Here is a 22,043-nt window from a genome sequence, read left to right as displayed (position 1 = left end):
TGATTCTTGTTTGTGCCCTGACTAGGGATTGAACCTGCAACCTTGGTGTATCGGGACAATGCTCTAACGAACTGAGCTACCCAGCTAGGCAAGCGAGACATCTATTTACTTGGCAAATATTACTGAACACCTACCAATGCCGGGCACTGTTCTCGGTGCTGGGGATACAGCAGGGACAAAAACCTAACTCCTGGTGGAAGCCATGAATGGAAAAGCAGGTGACTCTACCTGCCGGGTAGCGACAGAAACGAGGGGCTGGCATGGCCGGTCTCAGCCAGGCAGCAGGGGAACCTTGCAAGTGAAGGTAGTCACTGTTCATCCCCTGACAGACATTTTTAGAGAACACGACCTGATTACTTTCCATTAATCTGTTTTCCTGGCTGATTTCTGTGTCTAGGAGGTCAGGCTGTGGGACTGCCAAGTGCCCGTGGGGAGGGAGGGCAGGTCTGAGCCGATGGCCAGTGGCTCTGTTTTGCTGGCTCCGTCCAGGCTGCGGCAGGGCCCAGAGCTGGGGGAGAGGGGGACTCAGCTAGGAGCTATTCCAAGGTCAAGCTGCAGGGCCACCCAGGGGTTTAGGTTCCACTGTGAGTGTGGAAGTGGACATGGGATACACACCACACTGGAAGATGAACGTGAAACCCCTCCCATTCTGTGTGTGCTGGACACTGGGGGGATGAGGAGCTCAGGGGCTCCACAGCAGAGGTGTGAGTCAGGGTGGAGTAGTGGGGAAGCGGGCAGGGAGCTCAAGCCAGGACCTGACACCTCCAAGGCCACGCTCCATCACCAGCCCTCAGCAACCTCAAACCCCAAAAGTGGCCTCCTCCCCAGGGCTTCCAGCCAAAGTCCTGGGACAGGCTCTGATTGGACCGAGGAAGGTGCTGTAGTCATCGCTGAGTCGATCAAGAGGCCTGGAAGATACCTTACGCTGATTGGCCAGGAGCAGCAGGCAGGAGCTGATGTCAGACAAGGCCAGGCTGCTGGGTGAGGACTAGTTCGCCGGGAGCTGGGAAGCGCCCCACTCACCGAACTCTGGCCAGCCTCCAGCCCCTGGGCCTTTGCACATGCGCTTCCCACCCACCCTGCCCCGGGGTTGGGTTGCGGGGCAGTCCGCTAACTGGGCCAGGTCTGCACTCAAATTTCACTTCTTCTTAGAGGCTTCTCACACTCTGCGGGGCTGGCTGCTTGGGAGTCAGGAGGGCCCCCCAGAGACAGGGCGGGGCTGCCTCTCTGGTGCCCACTACCCCGCAGGAAGGGCTCGGCCAAGGTCTCCAGGGCAAAGGATGCTGCGCAAACACTTGCACGCCCATCCACACGCGGACCCCCTTCCAGGCTACAAGTGGGGGTACGTGGGCATCCCACCCGGCTTGCAAACCCACCTGGCCTCGAGGGCACAGACTCGCGCGCGCGCGCAAGCAAAAAGGCCCTTTCTCCATCAACCCCACTATCGCGCGCGCAGGCGCAGGGACACGCCCGCCCGCTCCCCGCCGGACGCCCACCCGGAACAAGCAGCGCTCTGCGCGCACGCGCGGCCCCAAGTCCCGCCTCCTCCCGGCCGCGCCCGTGGGGGCGGGGCGCGCTGGGGGCGGGTCCTGCGACCCCGCCCGGGAAGCTGCTCGAGGCTGGGCGGCCCCCGCCACATCCTCCTCCTGCTCCGAGGCCGAGCCAGCGAGCGGTGCCAGGGCCGAGCCGAGGGCTCCGAGGGCGCGGGCGGAGCAGGGCACGGAGCCATGGCGCATCAGACGGGCATCCACGGTGAGGGCGGGTGACGGGCGCCCAGGGGGCACAGGGTCTTCACCCGCGGCTGCTGCCCCTTCCCAGCCCTCGGCTCCCGTCTCCTCCCCGGCACCAGCCCGGGGAGGCTTCTTGTTCTGTTTTGCAGCCGCGGGTCGCCGGGGGTGGGCACATCTGGCGGGGGTGGGGGGGAGGAGGACTTAGTGTGCATAGTCAGGAGTGGGTGTACTTGTACGTGCACAGCTGGGGCGGAAGCCCCTGTGCTCTGTGCGCCCTTCTAAGGGTGGAGGTGCTGGTGTATGCCCATCTATGGATTTTTGTTCCTTTCTGGGGGTGGGTGTACCCGGATGCGCACATCTGGGGAAGTGTGCACGCATGTACACTTGTCCTGTGTGTACAGTCCTGTTCGTGTGCTCATCCGGGTGCACATGCACTCCGGCCGATTGAATGGACACAGTAACATGGAAGCACCTTCAGACATCAATGTTTCATGACTGTGTGCAGTCGTCCGTGGGTGTCTGTGTGTGTGTTCTCAGTTTGGGTGCATCTTGGTGTGCATTTGTTTCTATGGATGCGTGTACCGGCTGTGTCTGTGTGTGGCTTGTATGGGTTTATGTCTGTTTGCGGAGGGGTCCTTGACCTTTGGCTCCTCCAAGCACCCTCACACACTCCTGCAAGCCAAGCTGGGGAAACCTGGGACAGGGCCCTCAGAGTGGGAGAGTGGCCAGGCTGACCTTGACCTCCAGTCTGCTCCTTTGCCCCTATTTTATACTCCGATCTTCTGAGTCTGCCCCAGCCAGAGTCGGAGGGCTCCAGTCCCAGGTTGGGAACACAGAAGAGGGTCTAGATCTGGGGCTGTGGGAGAGGGTCCTGGCCCTAGAGACTCCAGGCCAGCTCCCCTCAACCCCAAGCTTCTTCTACAAACCAGAGCATCACCCCCTGCCAGGGGCCTCGGTTTTGTCCTTAGGCTGGGAGAGAAACAGTAGCCGGGAACCAAGTGTCCCCACCCTGCCTGGGCCTATGTCCCTGTCCGCTGGCCGGTTCAGCAAGTGCCCGCTGCTGGGCCGAAGAGCACGGTGGCTTGGCTGTCAGCCACCCTTCCCACCACAGCCCGGGCCACCATCGACCCGCCTGACCACCTGGATCTGGGCTTGTGGTTGTGGCCGCTTGGTGGCCCTGCAGCCCTGAGAGGGCTTCCCCAGCCCCGCCCCACAGTACCAGAGAAGGCCTGAGCCCTGGCAGGGCGGGCCTCCCAACCCACCGGGGGACCAGCCTCTGGGGGGCGGGGGAAGAGCGGGAGGGCCTGCCTCATGACTCAGCCCCTTGGGAGGAAACAGTCCCCACTGTCCCTTCCTTCCCCTTTGTCCACTGCTGCGGCCTCCAGCTGGGAGGGGGTTTGAAGTTAGGGTCCTCTCTGCACCCCATAGTCAGGACCCTGCCTCAGTCTCTCCTCTCCTAAAAGGTGAGGCAGGCCTGCCTCCGGCACCCCGGGGGCTGGGCCGCCCCACCTGCCTGTGAGCAGCCCACTCCTCTGGCCCAGGGACGTGGGAAGACAGACTGCCCTGAACTCCCAGGTGCCAGCCCCGCCCTGGCCACAGGTGTGACTGCTGACCTCACAGCAGGGCAGGGGAGGGACCTGTAACCTGAGGCTCATGGGGTTGGGGGCGGGCATGAATCTTTAATGACCTGGGCTCAGGTGTCCCAGGCCTGGCCTCTGGATTATTGATGGTGGCTGCTGAGTCGGCCTGGAGAGTTGTTGCTTCCCCTTCTGGGGTGTCACCGCCTGGTAACACTAGAAGGGGCACATCAGCCTCTCCTTTGGGAGAGTTGCTTGGCCTTTTACCCCAGGAGGCCTGCGCAGGTAGGGGAGCGAGTCGGCACAGCCTGCCCTGCGGTCAGTACAGCAATAAAACTAATGCACGATTAGCAGAGGCCCCTTCTCCCACCTACCCCTCCCCCGGCCCTCTGCATCTGGGGAGCATGAGCTCCTCATTAGAGAGGAGTTTGCAGCTTAGTGAGGTCCAGGTCACACACCACTGTGGGGAAGGTGGTGCCTCTAGGCCATGTCTCCATCTGGTACCTGCGGGGGTGTGTTCTGCCTGGGCCCAGTGGGGCTGTCCTCATGCCACAGTGCTCTGAGTACCAAGCACCTTTGGGCTCAGCTGCGACCCTGCCCACCCTGCAGTGGAGGTCTCAGGCCCAGGGTTGTTACCCTGCAGGAGGGGCACCTGAGGACAGGACCAGAGTCTGTTTCCCACAGGCCCCCCTGCCCCTGAGCTGGAGCCCTATAAATATTCTCTGACCTCAGCCCTTCCACTGTGTCCCTGCAGAATTCTCTAACCCCTGGGAACCCTCAAGGTCGTGCCGGCTGCCCCTGTGTGCCCAGAGGCCACATTAGGCTCTTCCCTACCCGGGCCTTGGTTTCTCCATCTGAACCTCAGTGGCTCTGTCACTTCCCATGGTTCCCTAGCTCTAACTATGATCCTCACCTCTGTACTTGGTCCTCATTCATTGGCTGGCACCGTCCAGCTCTGGCCCAAGGACCAAGACAGGGTCTGTTTTGGGGAGTTCCTAGGAGTCCTTCCTCTTCCAGGAAGCCCTCCCAGCTGCCTGGGGTCAGGAGTTTGCTGCCCCCAGCAGAACTGTGTTCGTGCCCTTCTTTGTGTTGTGTGTGCTCTGTGCATCTTTTGCCTGCAAATCTGTCTTCACTAAGCTCTGCACTTGCCTGTTCGTGTGTGTGTGGCACGCATGGCACTGGGCTGGGAGTGTGTGCGTGTCTAAGTGTGTGAGCCCATTCACGTTGGACCCGCTGAGCATGTGCTCATGGATGAGGACATCTGCATTCCTGCCCTCCTCTGGCACCTGCACGTGTCGGTGTGCCACGTCCAGCCACGCTGGGCTGAGTGTGTCCTGTACACGTAGCATGTCTGTGCACCCACGTGTGTTAATGGGCGCTGCGGCCCCGGCACACCGGGGGCGTTTGTTCACGTGTCTCTGTCTGGGGTGGGTCCCGGCCCATCTCGGCCACCCCAGACTGGCCTGGCCTGTCCCAGAGCCCGCCTCCTCCTCCTCGGCCGGGCTGTCCCATCCCCGCTGCCCTGTCACCAGAGCCGCCCCCAGCCAGCAGGCCACTTGCCTGCCACCTCTACTGGCTAAATTTGGGAGCTTATGTTCGGTGGCGTCTCAGATTCCTGGTCACATGGGGGGCTGCATTTAACCCGGCTCCCAGCTCCGCCACGCAGCTGCACGGGACGGAGCAGGCCCTGGACGTGTCCCTGCCCACCCTGCCCCCGCCTCCCACTCACCCCCACCATGTTTCTCGTCCTCGTAGCCACCGAGGAGCTGAGGGAGTTCTTTGCCAAGGCCCGGGCCGGCTCCATCAGGCTCATCAAAGTCGTCATTGAGGACGGTGAGTGCCCCCTGCAGGCTGGGGTGATGGCTGGGCATGAACCCTGCTGCTTCTCGGGGGTGGGGGGACACTGGCCTCCGGCCCCCTCAGGCCCTCAGTTTCCCCATCTGGGGATGGGGGACCTTGTAGGAGAGCACTGCAGGTGGCCTTCAGTAGCAGGAAGCTGAGCCGGGGGCACGGAAGGGAACGCCTGGCCAGGTCCTGCCCTGGGCCCCCAGAGGCTGTGTGGGACGGGGATGGGATGGGCAGGGGGCAGGGAATGTTAAGCCGGGCACTGCCCGTGTGGTCAGCACCTCTCACCTCCGTGGGGCTGGCAGGCCCCGACTGGCTCAGCCACTGGCCAGGGGGTGTCCTAAGAAACCGGGGCCCTGCCCTTGAGAAGTGCCCCCACAGTGGGGAGAAGGGACTCATGTCCAGATCCCTTTGATATGAAGATGGGTGACTTCTAGGTTTGTCTGGGCCTTGGCCTCCGGGGACCTGGGGCTTCTGCAGGAGGAGGGGCTGGGTGGAGGAGTCTGAGCTGAGGGGGCTCGGAGGGGCCGAGGGTTAGACTGCGCTTTGTGGGGGCAGGAGTGGAGGACCCCCTGCCCCTGGAGACGAGGGGCCAGACTCTGGGACAGGAAGTGGGCCCCCCAGTCCTTCCAGCCCTTCCATGGAGCCACACAGTAGGGGCTTTTCAGGGGCTCCCAAGTGGGCTTGGTGCGCACCGAACTGGCTCAAAGCAGGGCCTGCTCAGCCAGGGTGTCCCTGCAGATGCCGAGCAGGGGGGCGCTATGGGCGGGCTCCGACCTGTCTCAGCTCTGCACACGGTTGTTGGGGCAACTGAGAGTGTCCGGGAGGGTCTGGGTCCCCTGACGGTTGGCCATGGCCCATCCCCGAGTGAGTGCGGCCGACCTCCTGATTTTTCTAGAGAAGCTGTGAATTCCACTTCCTGTGTAAGACTTCCCGGTTGGAAAAGTAGGCACCGGGTTAAACCATGTTGACAGTGCTGTTGGGGCCGACTCGGACTGCGCCGGCCGGTTTTCCATACAGACCCCACGGGGGCTGGGACGGGCAGGCGAGGGGGCGGAGCCTCCAGAGAGGCGGCTGGGCCTCGGACCTGGCATGGTGGGTCTCCTCGCCCCCATCAGGAGGGCCTGATGCTCAGGGGCCACCCCTGGCCAGGTGGGGTGGCTTTGCCTCCGGCCTGCGCCCCTGGGCTGCTGTTTGGTGCCCTGCCGAGGCTGATGGGCCCACTGCACCCTGGGCACCAGCCAGGGGGCTGGCAGGCCAGTTGGCTAGGCCTTGAGAGGTGACTACGTCTGATTTGTTACTTTTTGGGGAGCAGATGGCAGCTGGTGGGAGGCAGCAGGATCTCTGTTTGTACGGTGCTGGGTAGGAGCCCTGGGCTGCAGGGGCGGGGGTGGCAGGAGGTGGCACAGCAGGGCTGTGCACGGGGCCGCAAGCTGGCGGGTGGGTGGCTGGGTGTCGGTGAGGGGCCGCGCTGTTGGTGCTTGACTGTGGTTGTCTTGGCCGGGTCACCGTGGTCACAGACCCACAGCCGTCTCCGAGCCCTTGTAGTTATCGGCCTCCAGCTGCCAGCTTTTCCTCTCAGTCAGTCATGAACTCCGCCACTGATTCAGCCTCACAGCCTCGTCCCTCGGGGGGCTGTGGGCTCCCCAGCGGCCTGACCCACCACCAGAGGAGGGAGGGCCCGTCGGGGGTGGGTGTGGGCCGTGGCCACTCCTGGGCTCACCCGGCCTCTGCCCCCAGAGCAGCTCGTGCTGGGGGCATCGAGGGAGCCGGTTGGCAGCTGGGACCAGGACTATGACCGGGCTGTGCTGCCGCTCCTGGACGCCCAGCAGCCCTGCTACCTGCTCTACCGCCTGGACTCGAAGAACGCCCAGGGCTTCGAGTGGCTCTTCCTCGCCTGGTCACCTGATAATTCCCCCGTGAGTCCTGGAAGCCCGCCCCCTCTCCTCCCCCCCCTCCAGTCCCAAGATCTGGGGAAAGGGCAGCTGTCTGAGCAAGACAACAGGTCCCCCTGCAGGGAGCCTGAGGGGCAAGGTCCTGGGGGGGCCTGTAAGGCTCCTGGCTGGTGAGCCTGCTTTGGGAGGTGGAGGTTGGGCTGGCTGAGGGCTCCCCCTGCTGTCCAAACCACCCCACTGCCTCCTCGTCTCTGTACTGCGCCCTCTGCGGGTGCACCCGCACAGTGAGGTGGCCTGACCCCACCCAGAGGTTCCTGCCTGCTGGAGAGACGGCCCTGCCTGGAGGGGTCTCACAGCTCGACCCCCACTCACCAGGTGCGGCTGAAGATGCTGTACGCAGCCACCCGGGCCACAGTGAAGAAGGAGTTTGGGGGCGGCCACGTGAAGGACGAACTCTTCGGGACCGTGAAGGTAACGGGCCCACAGAGGACAGCATGCGGTCAGGGATCACAGAGCCCGCGGGCTCCATCTGGGCTTGGGGGTGCGTGGGGAGGGCCCGGGGCTGCAGCCTGGGGTGCTCAGTGCGCTCCAGGCAGTCCATCCCGAGGCGCCTGTTTACACCTCTGTGCCCGCCGGCCAGGACGACCTCTCCTTCGCCGGCTACCAGAAGCACCTGTCGTCCTGTGCGGCGCCTGCCCCTCTGACCTCGGCCGAGAGAGAGCTTCAGCAGATCCGCATCAACGAGGTGGGTACAGGGAGAGTAGGTGCGAGTCCCAACCAGGGCCCTCCGGGGGGTGCCAGGCCTGTGCTCCCTGGGTGGGCGGGCTCCAGAGGGCAGGTGAGTGCCTTACTCAGGGCTCCCCTGCCCCCAGGTGAAGACCGAGATCAGCGTGGAGAGCAAGCACCAGACCCTGCAGGGCCTCGCCTTCCCGCTGCAGCCAGAGGCCCAGCGGGCGCTTCAGCAGCTCAAGCAGAAGACGATCAACTACATCCAGCTGGTGGGTGTGCCCCCACCCCGCCTGCTCGCACATGTGTGCAAAGGTGTACACGTGCCCCCAGCCTGTCCGCCGCAGCTCCCCTGTGTACCGGTGGGAGCACCTGTCCACCCCACCCCCCTCTCTTCCGGTTCCCATTCAGGGTGCAGCTGCCCTGTATCATGGATGTACTCAGTTCCCCTGCCCTGTCTCTGCTCATGTGCAGGGATGCCTGTGGCCCACTGTCCCCTGGTCTGCCTTCCACACTGCATATGCGTGCTCACCCCGGGATCTACTGACCCCTCCGCTCTGAGCCCCTCCTGTCCCAGATGCTGTCTGCAGCCTCCTGACTCTCTGTCCCCACAGGGCCCTCTGCCCCAGCATCCACGCTGCTCCCTCTCAAGCAGAATGTCTCCTCCTTCCTAAGACACATCTCCACCCCCCCTGCAAGGCCTCGTGTCCGAGGGTGGGCTGGCCCAGTGGCGGTGTCTCCCTGAGGCCAAGGCCCTTCCCACTGTCCTGCCCACAGCCCTCGGTGGGCTCCAGCAGAGCTCTCAGAGTGGCTGAGTTGGGGCTGGCACCCCCCTGGTCTCGGCGCCCTGACCCGCCCCTGCCCCCTGGCAGAAGCTGGACCTGGAGCGGGAGACGATCGAGCTGGTGCACACGGAGCCCACGGACGTGGCCCAGCTGCCCTCGAGGGTGCCCCGAGAAGCCGCCCGCTACCACTTCTTCCTCTACAGACACACCCATGAGGGCGACCCACTCGAGTCTGTGGGTGAGTGGCTGCAGCAGGGACCGCAGGGCAGGGCTGATACGGGGCTGCGCTGCCGCGGCAGGCCAGCCCGCTCACCCCCACGCTCCACCCTCAGTGTTCATCTACTCGATGCCGGGGTACAAGTGCAGCATCCGGGAGCGCATGCTCTACTCCAGCTGCAAGAGCCGCCTCCTGGACTCTGTGGAGCAGGACTTCCAGCTGGAGATCTCCAAGAAGGTGGGCGCCCCTTCCCCTCCCCGGGCCCTGCCACCTGCCCTCAGCGTGGGAGGCGGGGGTCCCCGGATGGGCTGCCACCTGTTGGATGGGCGGGGATACTGAGGCCCCAGGGCTGACATGCGTTGTCCGAGGCCGCCCCGCTGACTGCTGTCCCGGACAAGCCCTAGTCCCGGCACCACGTCTCCCGTCCCCGGGTCCGGGGCGCAGAGGTGACCAAGGGGCACAGGGCCTGGAGGTGGCCTTCCAGGTGGGGCTCGCCGGGCTGGGGCGTGCAAGGTCAAGGGAGTGTGGCCCAGGAGTGGGGGTAACCAAGGCCGCGTGTGCCCCGGCCCCGCACAGATTGAGATCGGGGACGGGACGGAGCTGACGGCTGACTTCCTGTACGACGAGGTGCACCCCAAGCAGCAGGCCTTCAAGCAGGCCTTCGCCAAGCCCAAGGGCCCAGGCGGCAAGCGGGGCCACAAGCGCCTCATCCGGGGCCCCGGCGAGAACGGGGACGACAGCTAGGAGGCGGGGCCTGAGTCATGCTGGTGTGGGAGTGTGGGGCCGCTCCCTGTCACCCCCCCTCCTTCCCGGCTTGGGCATCTGTGCTGCCTCTCGAGGGGCAGGTGGGCTGGTGGCTGATCACTCATGCGGCTTCTGAGGGCCACTGAGCCGGCACTTGTGACCCTCCCTGTGGCTCTGCCTGTCGCCTCTGTGTGCCCAGGGTGTCTGGGGACCCTGCCTGGCTGTCTCAAGGGCCTGGCATGAACCGGCTCCCAGGGAACTGAGCCCAGGGTCCCACACAGCCTGGAAGCCTTTGGCCACAGGGGTGGGGTCAGTTGGGGCGGAGCAGGGGTCACTGCAGGATGAGATGGTTGAATGCTGTATTTTTTAAAGAATAAAATATTTTTAAATCAACACACAAGTCTGGCTCCGAGGGACCACCTCCGGCTTGGGCAGTGGGAGGCAGAAGGTGTGGAGAGGGCGGAGCCTGAGATAGGTCCCCTTGTGGCTGGGGGCGGCCGGCCGCCTCTGTGGCAGCTCTAGGTTCCCCAAACTTACTGGCTGTAACCAACACAAACAACCCTGGTTGGTGTGGCTCAGTGGATTGAGCACCAGACTGTGAAACAGAAGGTTGCTGGTTCAATTCCCAGTTGGGCCACATGCCTGGGGTCTAGGCCAGGTCCCCAGTAGGGGGCGCGCAAGAGGCTACCAAATACTTATGGTTTTCTCCCTCTTTCTCCTTCCCTTCTCCTCTCTAAAAAAAAACCACCAACATATTCTCTTAACAGTTCTGATAAGTCTGGAATGAGCTTCCCAGTGCTAAAACCCAGGCACTGGAGAAGCTGGTTTTCTCTGCAGGCCTTGGGAGAACCCATTTTCTTGCCTTTTCCAGCAGCAAGAGAGCCCCACCTCCCTGCCAGTCTTCAAAACAGGAGACTCCCCTCTCAGATCCTGTCCCCACCTGCACGGTCCCTTCTGCTGCATGCACAGCTCTGGGGGTGGGGCAGGGTCTCCCTGGGGGCCTCTGGGGCCTGCCACACTGGGGTGGCTCTGCGTGGCAGGCTTCTGAGCCTCTGGGGGCTGAGGCATGGTGGGTGTATGGACATCTGACATCTGCGATGTCCAGTCCATGTGAGTAGACATCCCTCTCGGGATCCTGCGTTCCTGCCCCCGAGGCAGACAGGGTGGCTGTGGGGGGGTGGGAGAGGGTCAGAGGGCCAGGGTCTTCGGTCCCAGGGACTCTGGAAGAGTCTCCTTGGGGCTTGGGACTCAGCAGGAGGTGTGCCAGGGAGAGGGCGTGCCGGGTTGATGACTGGGGTTCAGCCGCTGACCAGGCACTGGCACTGTCCTTTCTCCTGTGAGCACGTCCTGGGCTGGGGCTCAGGTCCCTGTCCCAACCCTGGGACCTTTCTCAGGCCCTGCTACAGACCCCGGAAGTGTAGAGCAAGAGCTGGACCCAGAGAAGGGGGCCCCCAACACTGGTCCCCAGGTGGACAGAAGGACCCTGCAGTTGCCACTTTGCCATTTGACCCCCTAGACTTGGGAGCCTGCTGCATTCTTGGCAGCTTGGAGTGGTGACCCCCACCCAGTCGCCCAGCTCCCCCCGACCCCCGCCTCCCTCTATCTGTTGGCTCACGCATAATCGCTCAGGGATACGGCACCTGCCCTGAGCTGAGTGCCACAGAGCCGTGGATTCGACCAGCTCTGAGCACCGCCAGAGTGCTGGGTGCTGTGGTGGGCCCTGGGGTACAGACAGGAAAGACCCTGGCCCTCAGGAGGCTGGCTCTCCAGCAGGACACAAAGACAGTACATGACAGACCACGGAAATGCAAGGATGTGGTGTGTTAGTAGGTAAAAAACGCCAGCTACACAGAGGAGCAGCCAGAAGAGGGCCTCGGGGGAATGGGAGGCCCCGGAGGAAGGGTTGTGAAAGGTCAGGGAAGCCCACGTGGTGAGGGCAGTGTCTGCGAGTAGAGGTGTAAGGGAGGTGACTTGGGAGTATCTGAGAGAAGAGCTACTGTATGTTCAAAGGCCCTGGGGCAGGAGAGGGCACGGGCACGCAGGCGCTGCGCCAGGAGGCCAGCATGGCTGGCGACCGGTCAGGGCGGCATTGGGAGGACATGTCCTAGGGGACCCTGTGACTTCGAGTGCAGAAAGGGCCATGGAGGGGTCTGCGCAGAGGAGGGACCTCATGTGACTTAGGGGCCACATGGGAATAGGCCATAGGGCATGAACACAGAGGCAGGCCAGCCGCAAGGGTGTGGCAACGGCATTGGTCTTGGCCGGAGACAAGGTGGCTCTGACCACCAGGCTGGTGGACATGAGGACAGAGGGCGACGGGCAGCTGCTGGGCAGATCTGGAAGTGGAGCCATGGGACATGCAGGGGAGCTTGGCCCCGCCCGCCCCCCCCAACCCCCGGTTAGAGCCTGAGAGCAGGGAAGAGCCCAGGGGGAGGACGAGCCAGACGCCCCAGCTGGCCCAGCCTGGGGTCTGTGCTCTGGCCACACCAGGTCGTTGGGGACCAGAGGGGAGGCCCTGCCGCATGGGGAGTGTTGGGCTCTGGCGGAGGCAGGTGCAGCTTCAGTTGGCCAGCGCTACCTGTCCCGGGCTGCGCAGGCCTCGGACAGCTCTGGAGACGGGGCTGCCGGGCCGGGGAAGACCCGGAGCCAGGTGCAGGCTGGAGCTGCGGGCCGGAGCACACTGCCCGTGGGCCAGGAGCCGAGGACCCCAGGAGTGAGAGTGGAAGGGCCCTGGCGCAGGTGCGGGCAGCCCCGCTGAGGCCCGGCACTGTGCCCGACCCCGATTTTTCGTGAGCTCACACTGGGCTCTGGGCCTCTGTGTCTTCGAATTCCCAGAGGGCAGGTGCGAGGCCCAGCAGGGACGTGTGGCCCGGCTGGGACAGGACCTGGGACAGCTGGGCAGGGGCGGGAGGCTGAGGGGTAGTGAAAGAGGAAGGAGCTGAGGGGCCCTCGGTCTGCCATCTGACTATGCAAACGACTTCTGACTCATGGCGCAGTCCCTCCCCCAGCCTGGGCAGGGAGGGGGCTACTCGGTTGTGAAATTCTCACTTCCTTTGTTCTGCAAGACATCACTGTGAGAAGGGACCTCGCACGCACAAGCAAGACCCTCTAGAGAAGCCCCCACTCCTTATCATGGTAGGACGGCTGCCCTGAGCCCCCCAGGGGAGGGGACAGCCTGGGGGCGTTGGGAAGAAAGGTGGGCTTGGTGGCTGCAGACAGTAGTGGAAAGGGCAGTCACCCACGTGGCTCTGGGAAAATGACACTCCCCAACCAGAACAGAAGCCCTTCTCTGAGGGGCAGGAGGCACAACCCATTGCATGGATGAGGAGGCTGAGGCTAGGGCTCCTAGTGGTGGCCCAAGGTGAGCCCAGGTGCCCAGGCCTGGGCTTCGTCTGTCCCTTTGCTGCCCATCCCGCCCTCCGATCTGTTCTGATTCACAGCAGGTCCAATGCTCCTGGGCAGCACCTGCCCTGGGTGGCCGCAGCCTGGACCCCAGCAGGAGACCCTCGCTCCCGCCTGGGTCTTGGCCAAAGGGAGAGGGAGGTGTTGGGGAGTAGTGGGTGGTGAGGGTCAGCAGAGATGGCTCCTTGCTCAGGAGAGAAGAGAGATGGCTGAGGAAGGGAAGGGGGACATAGAGGGGAGCCTGGGGAGCAGCGGGGCCCCTGCCCAGCTCTCTGGTCCTGCTGGGGTTTGGCTCCAAGGGAAAGCTCTAGGTTGCAAGTCTGGCTTCCAGGTCTTGAATGCAGTCGTGCGTGGAAGGCTGGGTCTGAGACCCAAGTCCAGATCCCCAGGGTGGGGAGGTGGGGGGGGATCTGGGCAGAGGCAAGAGGGAGGGTGGGGGAGGAGCTGGGGGGAATGGAGCTGGGACTGCCACTCACCGCCCCCTCCCCACAGGGTCCCTGCCCTGGCGCCCTGCTCCCCCTGCTTCTCCTGGTCCAGGCCACGGCGCTGGCTCCAGGCCCCTTGCCTGCCTTCCTGCCCTGTGAACTTGAGTCCCCCCACAAAGTCAACTGCGCGTGGCTGTTCCTGACGTCCGTGCCCCACTTCTTGGCATCCGATCCCCAAGGCAACATCACCGAGCTTTCCTTGCGCTGCAACCGCATCCGCCACCTCCACAACGGTGACTTTGCCCCGCTGTCCAGTCTGAAGCGGCTCGACCTCAAGTGGAACTGCCCGCCGAGCAGCCTCAGCATCATGCACTGGGCTTGCCACATGACCATCGAGCCCAACACCTTCCTGTCCATGCCCACCCTGGAGGACCTGAACCTGAGCTACAACAACATCACCACTGTGCCCGCCCTGCCCAGCTCCCTCAGGAACCTGTCCCTGAGCCACACCAACATCCTGGCCATCGACCCCTCCAGCTTCAGGGGCCTGCACATCCTGAGACACTTGTACATGGACGGCAATTGCTACTACAAAAACCCCTGCGGCCGGGCCATGTGGATGGCCCCGGGCGCTCTCCTCGGCCTCCGCAACCTTGTCCACCTGTCACTCAAGTACGACAACCTCACAGCAGTGCCCCGCCTCCTGCCCCCCAGCCTGCAGACCCTGCTGCTCTCCTACAACCGCATCACCTCCCTGGGGCCCAAGGACCTGGCCAACCTCACCGCCCTACGCGTACTGGACGTGGGTGGAAACTGCCGCCGGTGCGACCACGCCCCCAACCCCTGCGTGGAGTGCCCCTACAAGTCCCTCAAGCTGCACCCCGACACATTCAGCCACCTGAGACACCTGCAGGGCCTGGTGCTGAGTGACAGTTCTCTCTACGCCCTGGACGCCAGGTGGTTCAGCCACCTGAAGAACCTCTCCGTGCTGGACCTGAGTGAGAACTTTCTGTACAAATCCATCTCCAAAACCAAGGTCTTCCGGAACCTGACGACGCTGCGCAAACTCAACCTGTCCTTCAATTACCAAAAGGGCATATCCTATGCCCACCTGTGGCTGGCAGAGTCCTTCCGCAGCCTGACCTCCTTGCGGCAGCTGGACATGACTGGCATCTTCTTCCGCTCACTCGATAACGGCACGCTCTGGCCGCTGACCCGCCTGCCCGCACTGCAGAACCTGAGTCTCCAGATGAATTTCATCAACCAGGTCAACCTCAGCCTCTTCCAGGAGTTCCCACAACTGCGCCAGGTGGACCTGTCCAACAACCGCATCACCGGGTCCGCGGGGTCAGCGGGGCCAACGGGGTCGGAGGGGTTGGTGGCCTCCGCAGTGGGGGTCAGTGCCGAGGAGGAGGTTTGGCCGTTGCCCAGGAGCCTCGCTCCAGGCCCCCTGGATGCCCCTGGCTCTGAGGACTTCATGCCCAGCTGCAAGGCCTTCAACTTCACCTTGGATCTGTCTCGGAACAACCTGTTGACCGTCCACTCCGAGATGTTTGCCGGACTGTCGCACCTGCAGTGCCTGCGCCTGAGTCACAACAGCATCTCACAGGCGGTCAATGGCTCCCAGTTCACGCCACTGAGCAGCCTGCGGGTGCTGGACATGTCCCACAACAAGCTGGACCTGTACCACGGGGGCTCGTTCACGGAGCTGCCCCAGCTGGAGGCCCTGGACCTCAGCGACAACAGCGAGTCCTTCAGCATGCAGGGCGTGGGCCACAACCTCAGCTTCGTGGCCCGGCTGCCCAACCTGCGCTACCTCAGCCTGGCGCAGAACGCCATCTACAGCCGCGTGTCCCCGCAGCTCTGCAGCGCCTCGCTGTTGGCCCTGGACTTCAGCGGCAACTCCCTGAACCTCATGTGGAAGGAGGGAGACTTCTACCTCCACTTCTTCCGGGAGCTGACACAGCTGCTCCGCCTGGACCTGTCCCAGAATCACCTGCACGCCTTCCTGCCGCACACCGTGGGCAGCCTCCCCAAGAGCCTGCAGCTGCTGCGTCTCCGTGACAACTACCTGGCGTACTTCAACTGGAGCAGCCTGACCCTGCTGCCCAACCTGGAAGTGTTGGACATGGCAGGGAACCAGCTGAAGGCCCTGACCAACGGCAGCCTCCCTGCTCGCACCCAACTCCGGAAGCTGGACGTCAGCCGCAACAGGATCAACTTCGTGGACCTCGGCTTCTTCACTCCAGCCACGAGGCTGCAAGTGGTCAACCTGAGCGCCAACTCCCTCAAGACTGTGGAGCCCTCTTGGTTTGGCTCCCAAGTGGCCACCCTGAGGGTGCTGGACGTGAGGAGCAACCCTCTGCACTGTGCCTGCGGGGCGGTCTTCGTGGACTTCCTGCTGCAGGTGCAGCAGGCTGTGCCCGGGCTGTCCAACCAGGTCACGTGCGGCAGCCCGATGCAGCTGCGCGGTCGCAGCATCTTCGAGCAGGACCTGCGTCTGTGCCTGGACGAGGCCCTCTCCTGGGCCTGCTTCAGCGCCAGCCTACTGTTGGTGCTCCTGGTGCTGGCTTTCACCCTGCTGAAGCACCTGTGCGGCTGGGACCTCTGGTACTGCTTCTACCTGGGCCTGGCCTGGCTGCCCCGGCGGAGGCGCACCCTGGGCGCGGCCGCCCCGGACTACGACGCCTTCGTGGTCTTCAACAAGTCGGACGGCGCCGTGGCGGACTGGGTGTACAACGAGCTGCGGGTGCAGCTGGAGGAGCACCGCGGGCGCCAGGCACTGCACCTGTGTCTGGAGGAGCGGGACTGGCTCCCCGGGAAGACGCTCTTCGAAAACCTGTGGGCCTCGGTCTACAGCAGCCGCAAGACGCTGTTCGTGCTGGACCGCACGGACCGGGTCAGTGGCCTCTTGCGCGCCAGCTTCCTGCTGGCCCAGCAGCGCCTGCTGGAGGACCAGAAGGACGTGGTGGTGCTGGTGATCCTGAACCCCAACGCCCACAGCTCCCGCTACGTGCGGCTCCGCCAGCGCCTCTGCCGCCGGAGCGTCCTCCGCTGGCCCCACCAGCCCAGCGGCCAGGGCATGTTCTGGGCCCAGCTGGGCATGGCCCTGACCAGGGACAACCGCCACTTCTACAACCGGAATTTCTGCCGGGGACCCACGACAGCCTAGTGCCGCAGGGGGCTGCCCACGCCCCGCCCCGCCCAACCGTGCCCTCTGCCCAGGACACCCCAACCTGCCTCGCTCTACAGAGGGGCTGTTGGGGGGGCCCCCACCCCCACCCCAAGCATACAGAAGGCACTCAATAAATGCTACTGGCAGCCCCCACGGCTACTCCTCCACCCACCTGTGGGCATGTGTGGGAGCAAAGAAGGGAGAATTCTCCAGGTTTCCCACAGTGAGGTGGGACTAGAGGCGATTTGGGGTCCGCAGGAGAGGGAAGCCGCCCACAGCAGCTGCGTTCTGGGGGCCGGCTGCAGAAGGTCACTGCTCTCTGTCTTCCCAGAGAGCAGGCTGGGTCTCCTGCCCCTTCAGCCCCACCCCTCTCACCCTGCCCTGTATCCTCGGCTGTGCCAGGCTGCCCTCTGTTGTATGTTGGTCTCAGGCTCTTCCTCCTTCTCCTGCTAGGCTGAAAGTGCCTTCAAGGCCGAGGACCTGCGTGCCTGCTTCATTCATAGCCCCCAGTGAAGCCCCGGGCCCCAGTTGCGGGGGAGGCTTCCTGCGAGGTTCAGTGGGGTGACTGCGCCCTCTGGTGGCTACACCTGTGCTGTGTGCACGGGTGGTCCCGGGGTCAGGAGAGGAAGGCTGAACAGGATATTCCCGCAGCAGGGACCGGGGAGCCCTGGAAGGTTCCAGCATGAGCTCAAAATCCACCCCTTTCTGCTTCACCTAGAGTACGTGCGGGGTCTCTTCTCTGACATCAAAGGGACACCCAGGCCAGCCTCTGCCTGGAGGTACAGCTGGGGCACCCCTTCCCTGCCCCTGCCTCTGCCTCTCGTGACTGATTGTGCTTGGGAGACCCAGCCCCCCGGGACCAGGAGGGCTATGTGTGTGCTAGACTTGGGGACAACACTGGGAGCCCCACGACTCGAGTCTGACTACAGTCTGTCCAGGTCTGTACTCCACAAGTCTGTGGGAAACAGCGGGTGGGCCCGACGGGCCAGCTGCGCCACAGCCTAAGCTGCCCAGAGAGGAGCAGAGACACCTCGCCCCAGCCAGGGCCTGGGTAGGCCAGTGCAGAGCAGCTCAGCTGGTCAGGGCCACGTGGGGGTGGGGGTCTGCAGGCTTGTTAATCTTGCAGACTGACTGTGGGCAGCACTGCGTGGGGTGGGGGTGGGGTGTGCACTCTGCCCTCACAGCTGGGAGAGACGTGTGGCCACCTTCCTCTTTCTGACTTGGCACAGGGGCCCCTGCGGTGGGCTGGTGTCCCCGGGTGTCTGCTTGCCTGAAAGAAGACAGAAGGAGGGTCTCCGACCCACCGACCCGAAGCCCCACGTGGACCCTGTCCTGTCCTGACAGGGCCAAGCTGTCTCCTGGAGGAGCAGACAGAAGTCTCGGTGTGGTCCCGAGCCCTTCCTCGGGTGGACAGTGTGGGAAGGAAGAAAACAAGAACTGTCCTCCAGGCCACAGTCTGAGGGAGCGCCCTTCTGAGCGCTGGGAGAGTTCCGGCCACGGCTGGGATGAGGAGCGGGAAGCAGGGCCCTCTGTGTGGGAAACACCATTTGCCTGCCTCTCGGAGCAGCTGGGGGAGGCTGCCGTCCCGTACCCCACCCCCACTCACACGCACAGGCCTGGCTCTCTGGGGGGCGGCAGATTCAGAAGAACATTTTGGAGATAAAGATGGGGGCAGTGGTAGGACCATGGGCTCTTGTCTACTGCTTTTGGAGGGCCAGAGCTCCCCGACCTCGAGTATCCTAAAAGAGGCGGGGGCAGGGGGGCAGGGAGCTGGGAGCTGGGCTGGGGGCTGGAGGGCCCAGAGGGGAAAAGGTGCCCACAGTGGGCCCTGGGCCCTCTCCTCCACACTCAGCCATGACCATTGCAGGATGGGAAGAGATGAGACTCAGATGACCTGGGGTAATGGCTCTGCCACCTGGCTTAGCTTGGGCAGGCAGCGCTCCACTTGGAGGCTTGCTTTGCTCGTCTGGAGATGGGGCTGGCCACTGTTGTTAGAAGGACTCCGGGTGAGGAGTGTGAAGGTCTGAAGAATGCAGCAGGTGATCCTGGGTCGTCGCTATTAGGTAAGGGGCTTGCACTGAGGCCCGTCAGCTGGTGCTGCTTCCAGAGCGCTCCTCCCAAGCCAGGCACCCCACCCAGAGCAACTGAACTGGGACCAAAGAAGGGTGTGGTGCCTCCGAGGTGCACGAAGCCGGAGTGGGGCTGGGCAGCCCCCGAGACGCGGATGTTGCCTCGGATTTTCTGCTACTGGGGAGCAGTGAGTACTAGACTCCCCGAGGTGTGGGTGTGAGGCTTAGGGCAACCCGAGAGCAAATGGGAGGATTGCAAATGACACCCTTTCCCCCTCAGGACACCTGACGTAATGCACTCAGCTTCTAAACGTGCTTGGCAAACTCCCACAGCATCGCACCTTGTCACGCAGGGGTTCTTTTTAGAGGCTGAGCCATTCACAAAGGCCACCACTTCCTACAGGCCCCCCATCACCCTCTGGAACCCCCAGGGGCAGTAAGGAGAAATGTCCTGCTGATAACCTGGGGACCCCACTGGCTCGCACTCGTGGGAAGGAAGCTGGGTCTCACTGAGCCCCGGAGAAGTGGCTGGGCTAGAGGACAAAGCCCGTGGGAAGGGGAAGAGCCCAGGGGCTGTAGGCGCAGCGCCGAGAGGAAACGCCCAGAGACCTCCCTCTGGAGGAAGCAGCGGGGGAAGCAGAGTGAGGCTGGCTTCCAGAGCAGAAAGAAGCCTTGGTGGCTCTCAGCCTGCGTGGCCTGCCTGGACGTGTGGCTCTTTGTGATGGGAGCAAGTCCCCACCGAGCTCTGTCCAGGGCAGGGCAGACGCAGGCAGGGACCCAGCACAGCGGCCCTTTCTAGAGCTGAGAGTGGGCAGCAGGCCGCGGGTTCTCTCTGTCCGCCAGCTGCTCGGTTTTTCTCCAGCTCAACTGTTCCTTCTGGTAAGCGAGGCTTAGATGCTGCCATCGGCCCTGTCACGGGCCGTGCCCCCCAGATTTGTCTGTGGGAGCCCCATCCCCGACACGATGGCATTGAGACCTTTGGGATGTACAGTAGGTTTGGGTCAGGTCAGGGGGTGGGACTTTAATTGGCAGACTCATGAGAAGAGGAAAACCGAGGTCTGAGGAAAAGGTCACGTGACTTCGCTCCGCGGCGAGAAGCAGCGGCCTACGGACCGGGAAGGGCCCTCGCCAGGCGCCCGGTCAGCCGGCCCTGGGGCCCCAGCCTGCAGAACTGTGAGCAGTGGATGTCTGTCCGTGGGGTCTCTGGGGTCCATGATGGCAGCCTGGGCTGGAACAGTCCCTTCCATTCACCCAGCACACACAGGCCCAGAGCCTCCTGTGTGTTGGGTTTGTGCTGGCCACGGGGGCTGCAGAAGTGAGGAGAAAGGGGCAGATGGGCAGCAGGGAAGGGTCACTGTGACGGTGACCGGGCTTTGCAGGGCACCATGGATGGTTGGGGGTCGAATGCTGGTGAGACCCCAGGAGGGGCTGCCTTGGCCAGGGGCTTGGGCAGGGTCTCCGCAGGGCCCCTTGTCCTGTATCAGGAGAGGCGGCCCAAGGTGGGAGAACCAGGCAGAGGGACAGTGGCCGCCTCCGAGGCCTGGGGGCCAGGATCCTCCTGGGGTTTTCGAGGTCCAGGGGTGCACACCAACATGTGAAGTGGAGAGAGAAATGGAGGTGGGATGGCAAGCCCAGCGAACCCCGTCAGCTGTGGGGGGAGGAATCTGGCATTGAACCTGATTGCAACTAGAGAACCCAGGACCGTTTTCTGCAGGGGTGCAGAAAATATGAGTGCTGTGACTTATGTTTTTAAAAGCTCCTAGCCCTGGCTGGTCTGGCTCAGTGGACTGAGTGCCGGCCTGCAAACCAAAAGGTCGCTGGTTTGATTCTGTCAGGGCACATTCTGGGTTTCGGGCCAGGTCCCCACTAGGGGGCGTGCAAGAGGCAACCACACATTGCTGTTTCTTTCCTCCTTCCTTCCCCTCTCTAGAAATAAATAAAATCTTTGAAAAGAAAAGGAAAGCTCCCAGGTGCCACGTAGGGTTGAGGCTGGGGCAGCGACCAGGAGGGAGGCAGGATGAGTGGACGGATGGTCGCCGTGGGGGAGACAGGAGGTGGCCTGGCTCGAGGTTACGCTCTAGGTAGGACTTTCAGGACTGGCTAACGGGTCCGTGTGAGGGCCGACAGCTGACTCCCATCGGGAGGCCCGAGCGATGGGTGGGTGGTGGCGAGACAGGGAGGAGCAGCCGACCCGCTGCACCTGAGCGGCCCGGGGTGGTGGTCGGCAGACAGTGCCGCGAAGCTGGACGGAGGACCCGGGCTAGGCACGGCCATAACTGGGAATCGGTGCAAGGCAGCCGGGAGCGCACAGGGAGAGCTGTGCAGAGGCCGGGGGCGGGCAGCCCACAGCACTGGCCACAGGCAGAGTGTCCGAGTTTCCACAGGGGTCAGGGACCAGCAGAGAGGGGCCGAGCGGCAGCCAGGAGGGGACTGAGGGAGACCTTTTTTCCTTTTTAAAGGCATTGATTGGTGTTAATGGTGGTAACGTTATATGAATTTCTGGTGTACATAAAACTGTGTAACACACCCCATTTTGTGCTCCGCACCTGAGGTCTTAGCCCCTCCTGTCACCCTGTATTTGACCCTTCACCTTCACCCTCTTCACCTGCCCCCAGCCCCTGCCCTCCGATAACCACACTGTCATCTAGTTTCTGTTACTTTACCCCTTGGGTGAGCAAGGTCACAGAGTTGGCATCTCTGTCTGACCTTACTGACCCTGATGTGCTCAAGATCCACCTTGCTGCAAGCAGCCCTTTCCTTTTTCACGGCCAAGTAATACTCCACTGCATACATGTGCCCTATCTTCACCCACTCATTCATTAAAGGGCACTCAGGCTCGGTTACTTTTGAGGCGAGTGACAGATCCTGCTGCAGGCCACTGGGGCTGCAGTGGAGATACCTGTGACGGAGGAGCAAGCGGCAGGAATGTGCAAGTGGCGGGGCAGCCAGGACCTGGGGGAAGGGGTCCAGGGGGCGGGGAGCACATGCCCTCCTGCTGTCCTGTGAGGACGAGGTGGTCCTGGCAGGGCAGGCACAGGTGGCTGGCGGCTCAGCTCTTTCGGGGAAGTGTGAGGCTGAGGCAGCAGCTGGGAAAGGAAGGGAAGGGAAGCAGGCAGCTGCAGCACGGCCCGGGGGGTGTCGTGCGCATGGTGGGGATTGCAGGCAAGTGAACAGAAAGCGAACCCAGCCTCCGCTGCGGCAGTGACTACTGTCAGAGCCCAGGTGGCTCTGGTGGCTGCGCGCCTCCAGGTGCAGCCGGCATCATCCGGGCACAGCAGGAGGCCTGCCGTCCCCCAGGGTTTGAAGCCGTTACCCAAGGGCCAGGGCACTTTCAAACGCTGTATCCATCTCAGCGACACAGACCGAACGTAAAGGGATGAAGAGAAGGACTTTCTGGTTTGGCAGCGAAACACAGGAGGATGCACCCCTTAAACGAGTTTTTCTGTAGAACCA

The 22,043-nt window shown here is 63.3% G+C and overlaps 1 protein-coding gene across 3 annotated transcripts; it reads left to right on the top strand.

Annotated features, from left to right (window-relative positions):
• The first annotated feature begins 1,587 nt into the window (after positions 1–1,587).
• LOC119036673 (twinfilin-2) lies at positions 1,588–16,624 on the top strand. Of its 3 annotated transcripts, none has more exons than XM_037128559.2 (9): positions 1,588–1,752; positions 5,063–5,140; positions 6,893–7,071; positions 7,423–7,518; positions 7,688–7,792; positions 7,920–8,045; positions 8,646–8,796; positions 8,891–9,012; positions 13,414–16,624. In XM_037128559.2, the coding sequence occupies exons 1-9, from the start codon at positions 1,728–1,730 to the stop codon at positions 16,516–16,518; spliced, it is 3,987 nt and encodes a 1,328-aa protein (XP_036984454.2). In that variant the 5' UTR covers positions 1,588–1,727; the 3' UTR covers positions 16,519–16,624. The 3 variants fall into 3 exon arrangements, with proteins under 3 accessions (XP_036984454.2, XP_036984453.1, XP_036984452.2); XM_037128558.2 differs by lacking the exon at positions 13,414–16,624 and adding an exon at positions 9,352–9,912 and having other exon boundaries at positions 1,605–1,752; XM_037128557.2 differs by lacking the exons at positions 1,588–1,752; positions 5,063–5,140; positions 6,893–7,071; ... (3 more) ...; positions 8,646–8,796; positions 8,891–9,012 and adding an exon at positions 12,584–12,654.
• Positions 16,625–22,043: the final 5,419 nt, after the last annotated feature.

Source organism: Artibeus jamaicensis, unplaced genomic scaffold (assembly GCF_021234435.1).
Source record: "Artibeus jamaicensis isolate MK-2021 breed Jamaican fruit bat unplaced genomic scaffold, CSHL_Jam_final contig_519, whole genome shotgun sequence".
NCBI lineage: Eukaryota > Metazoa > Chordata > Mammalia > Chiroptera > Phyllostomidae > Artibeus > Artibeus jamaicensis.
The sequence above is the reverse complement of the archived record's forward strand: the minus strand, read 5'-3'. Positions and strand labels throughout refer to the sequence as shown.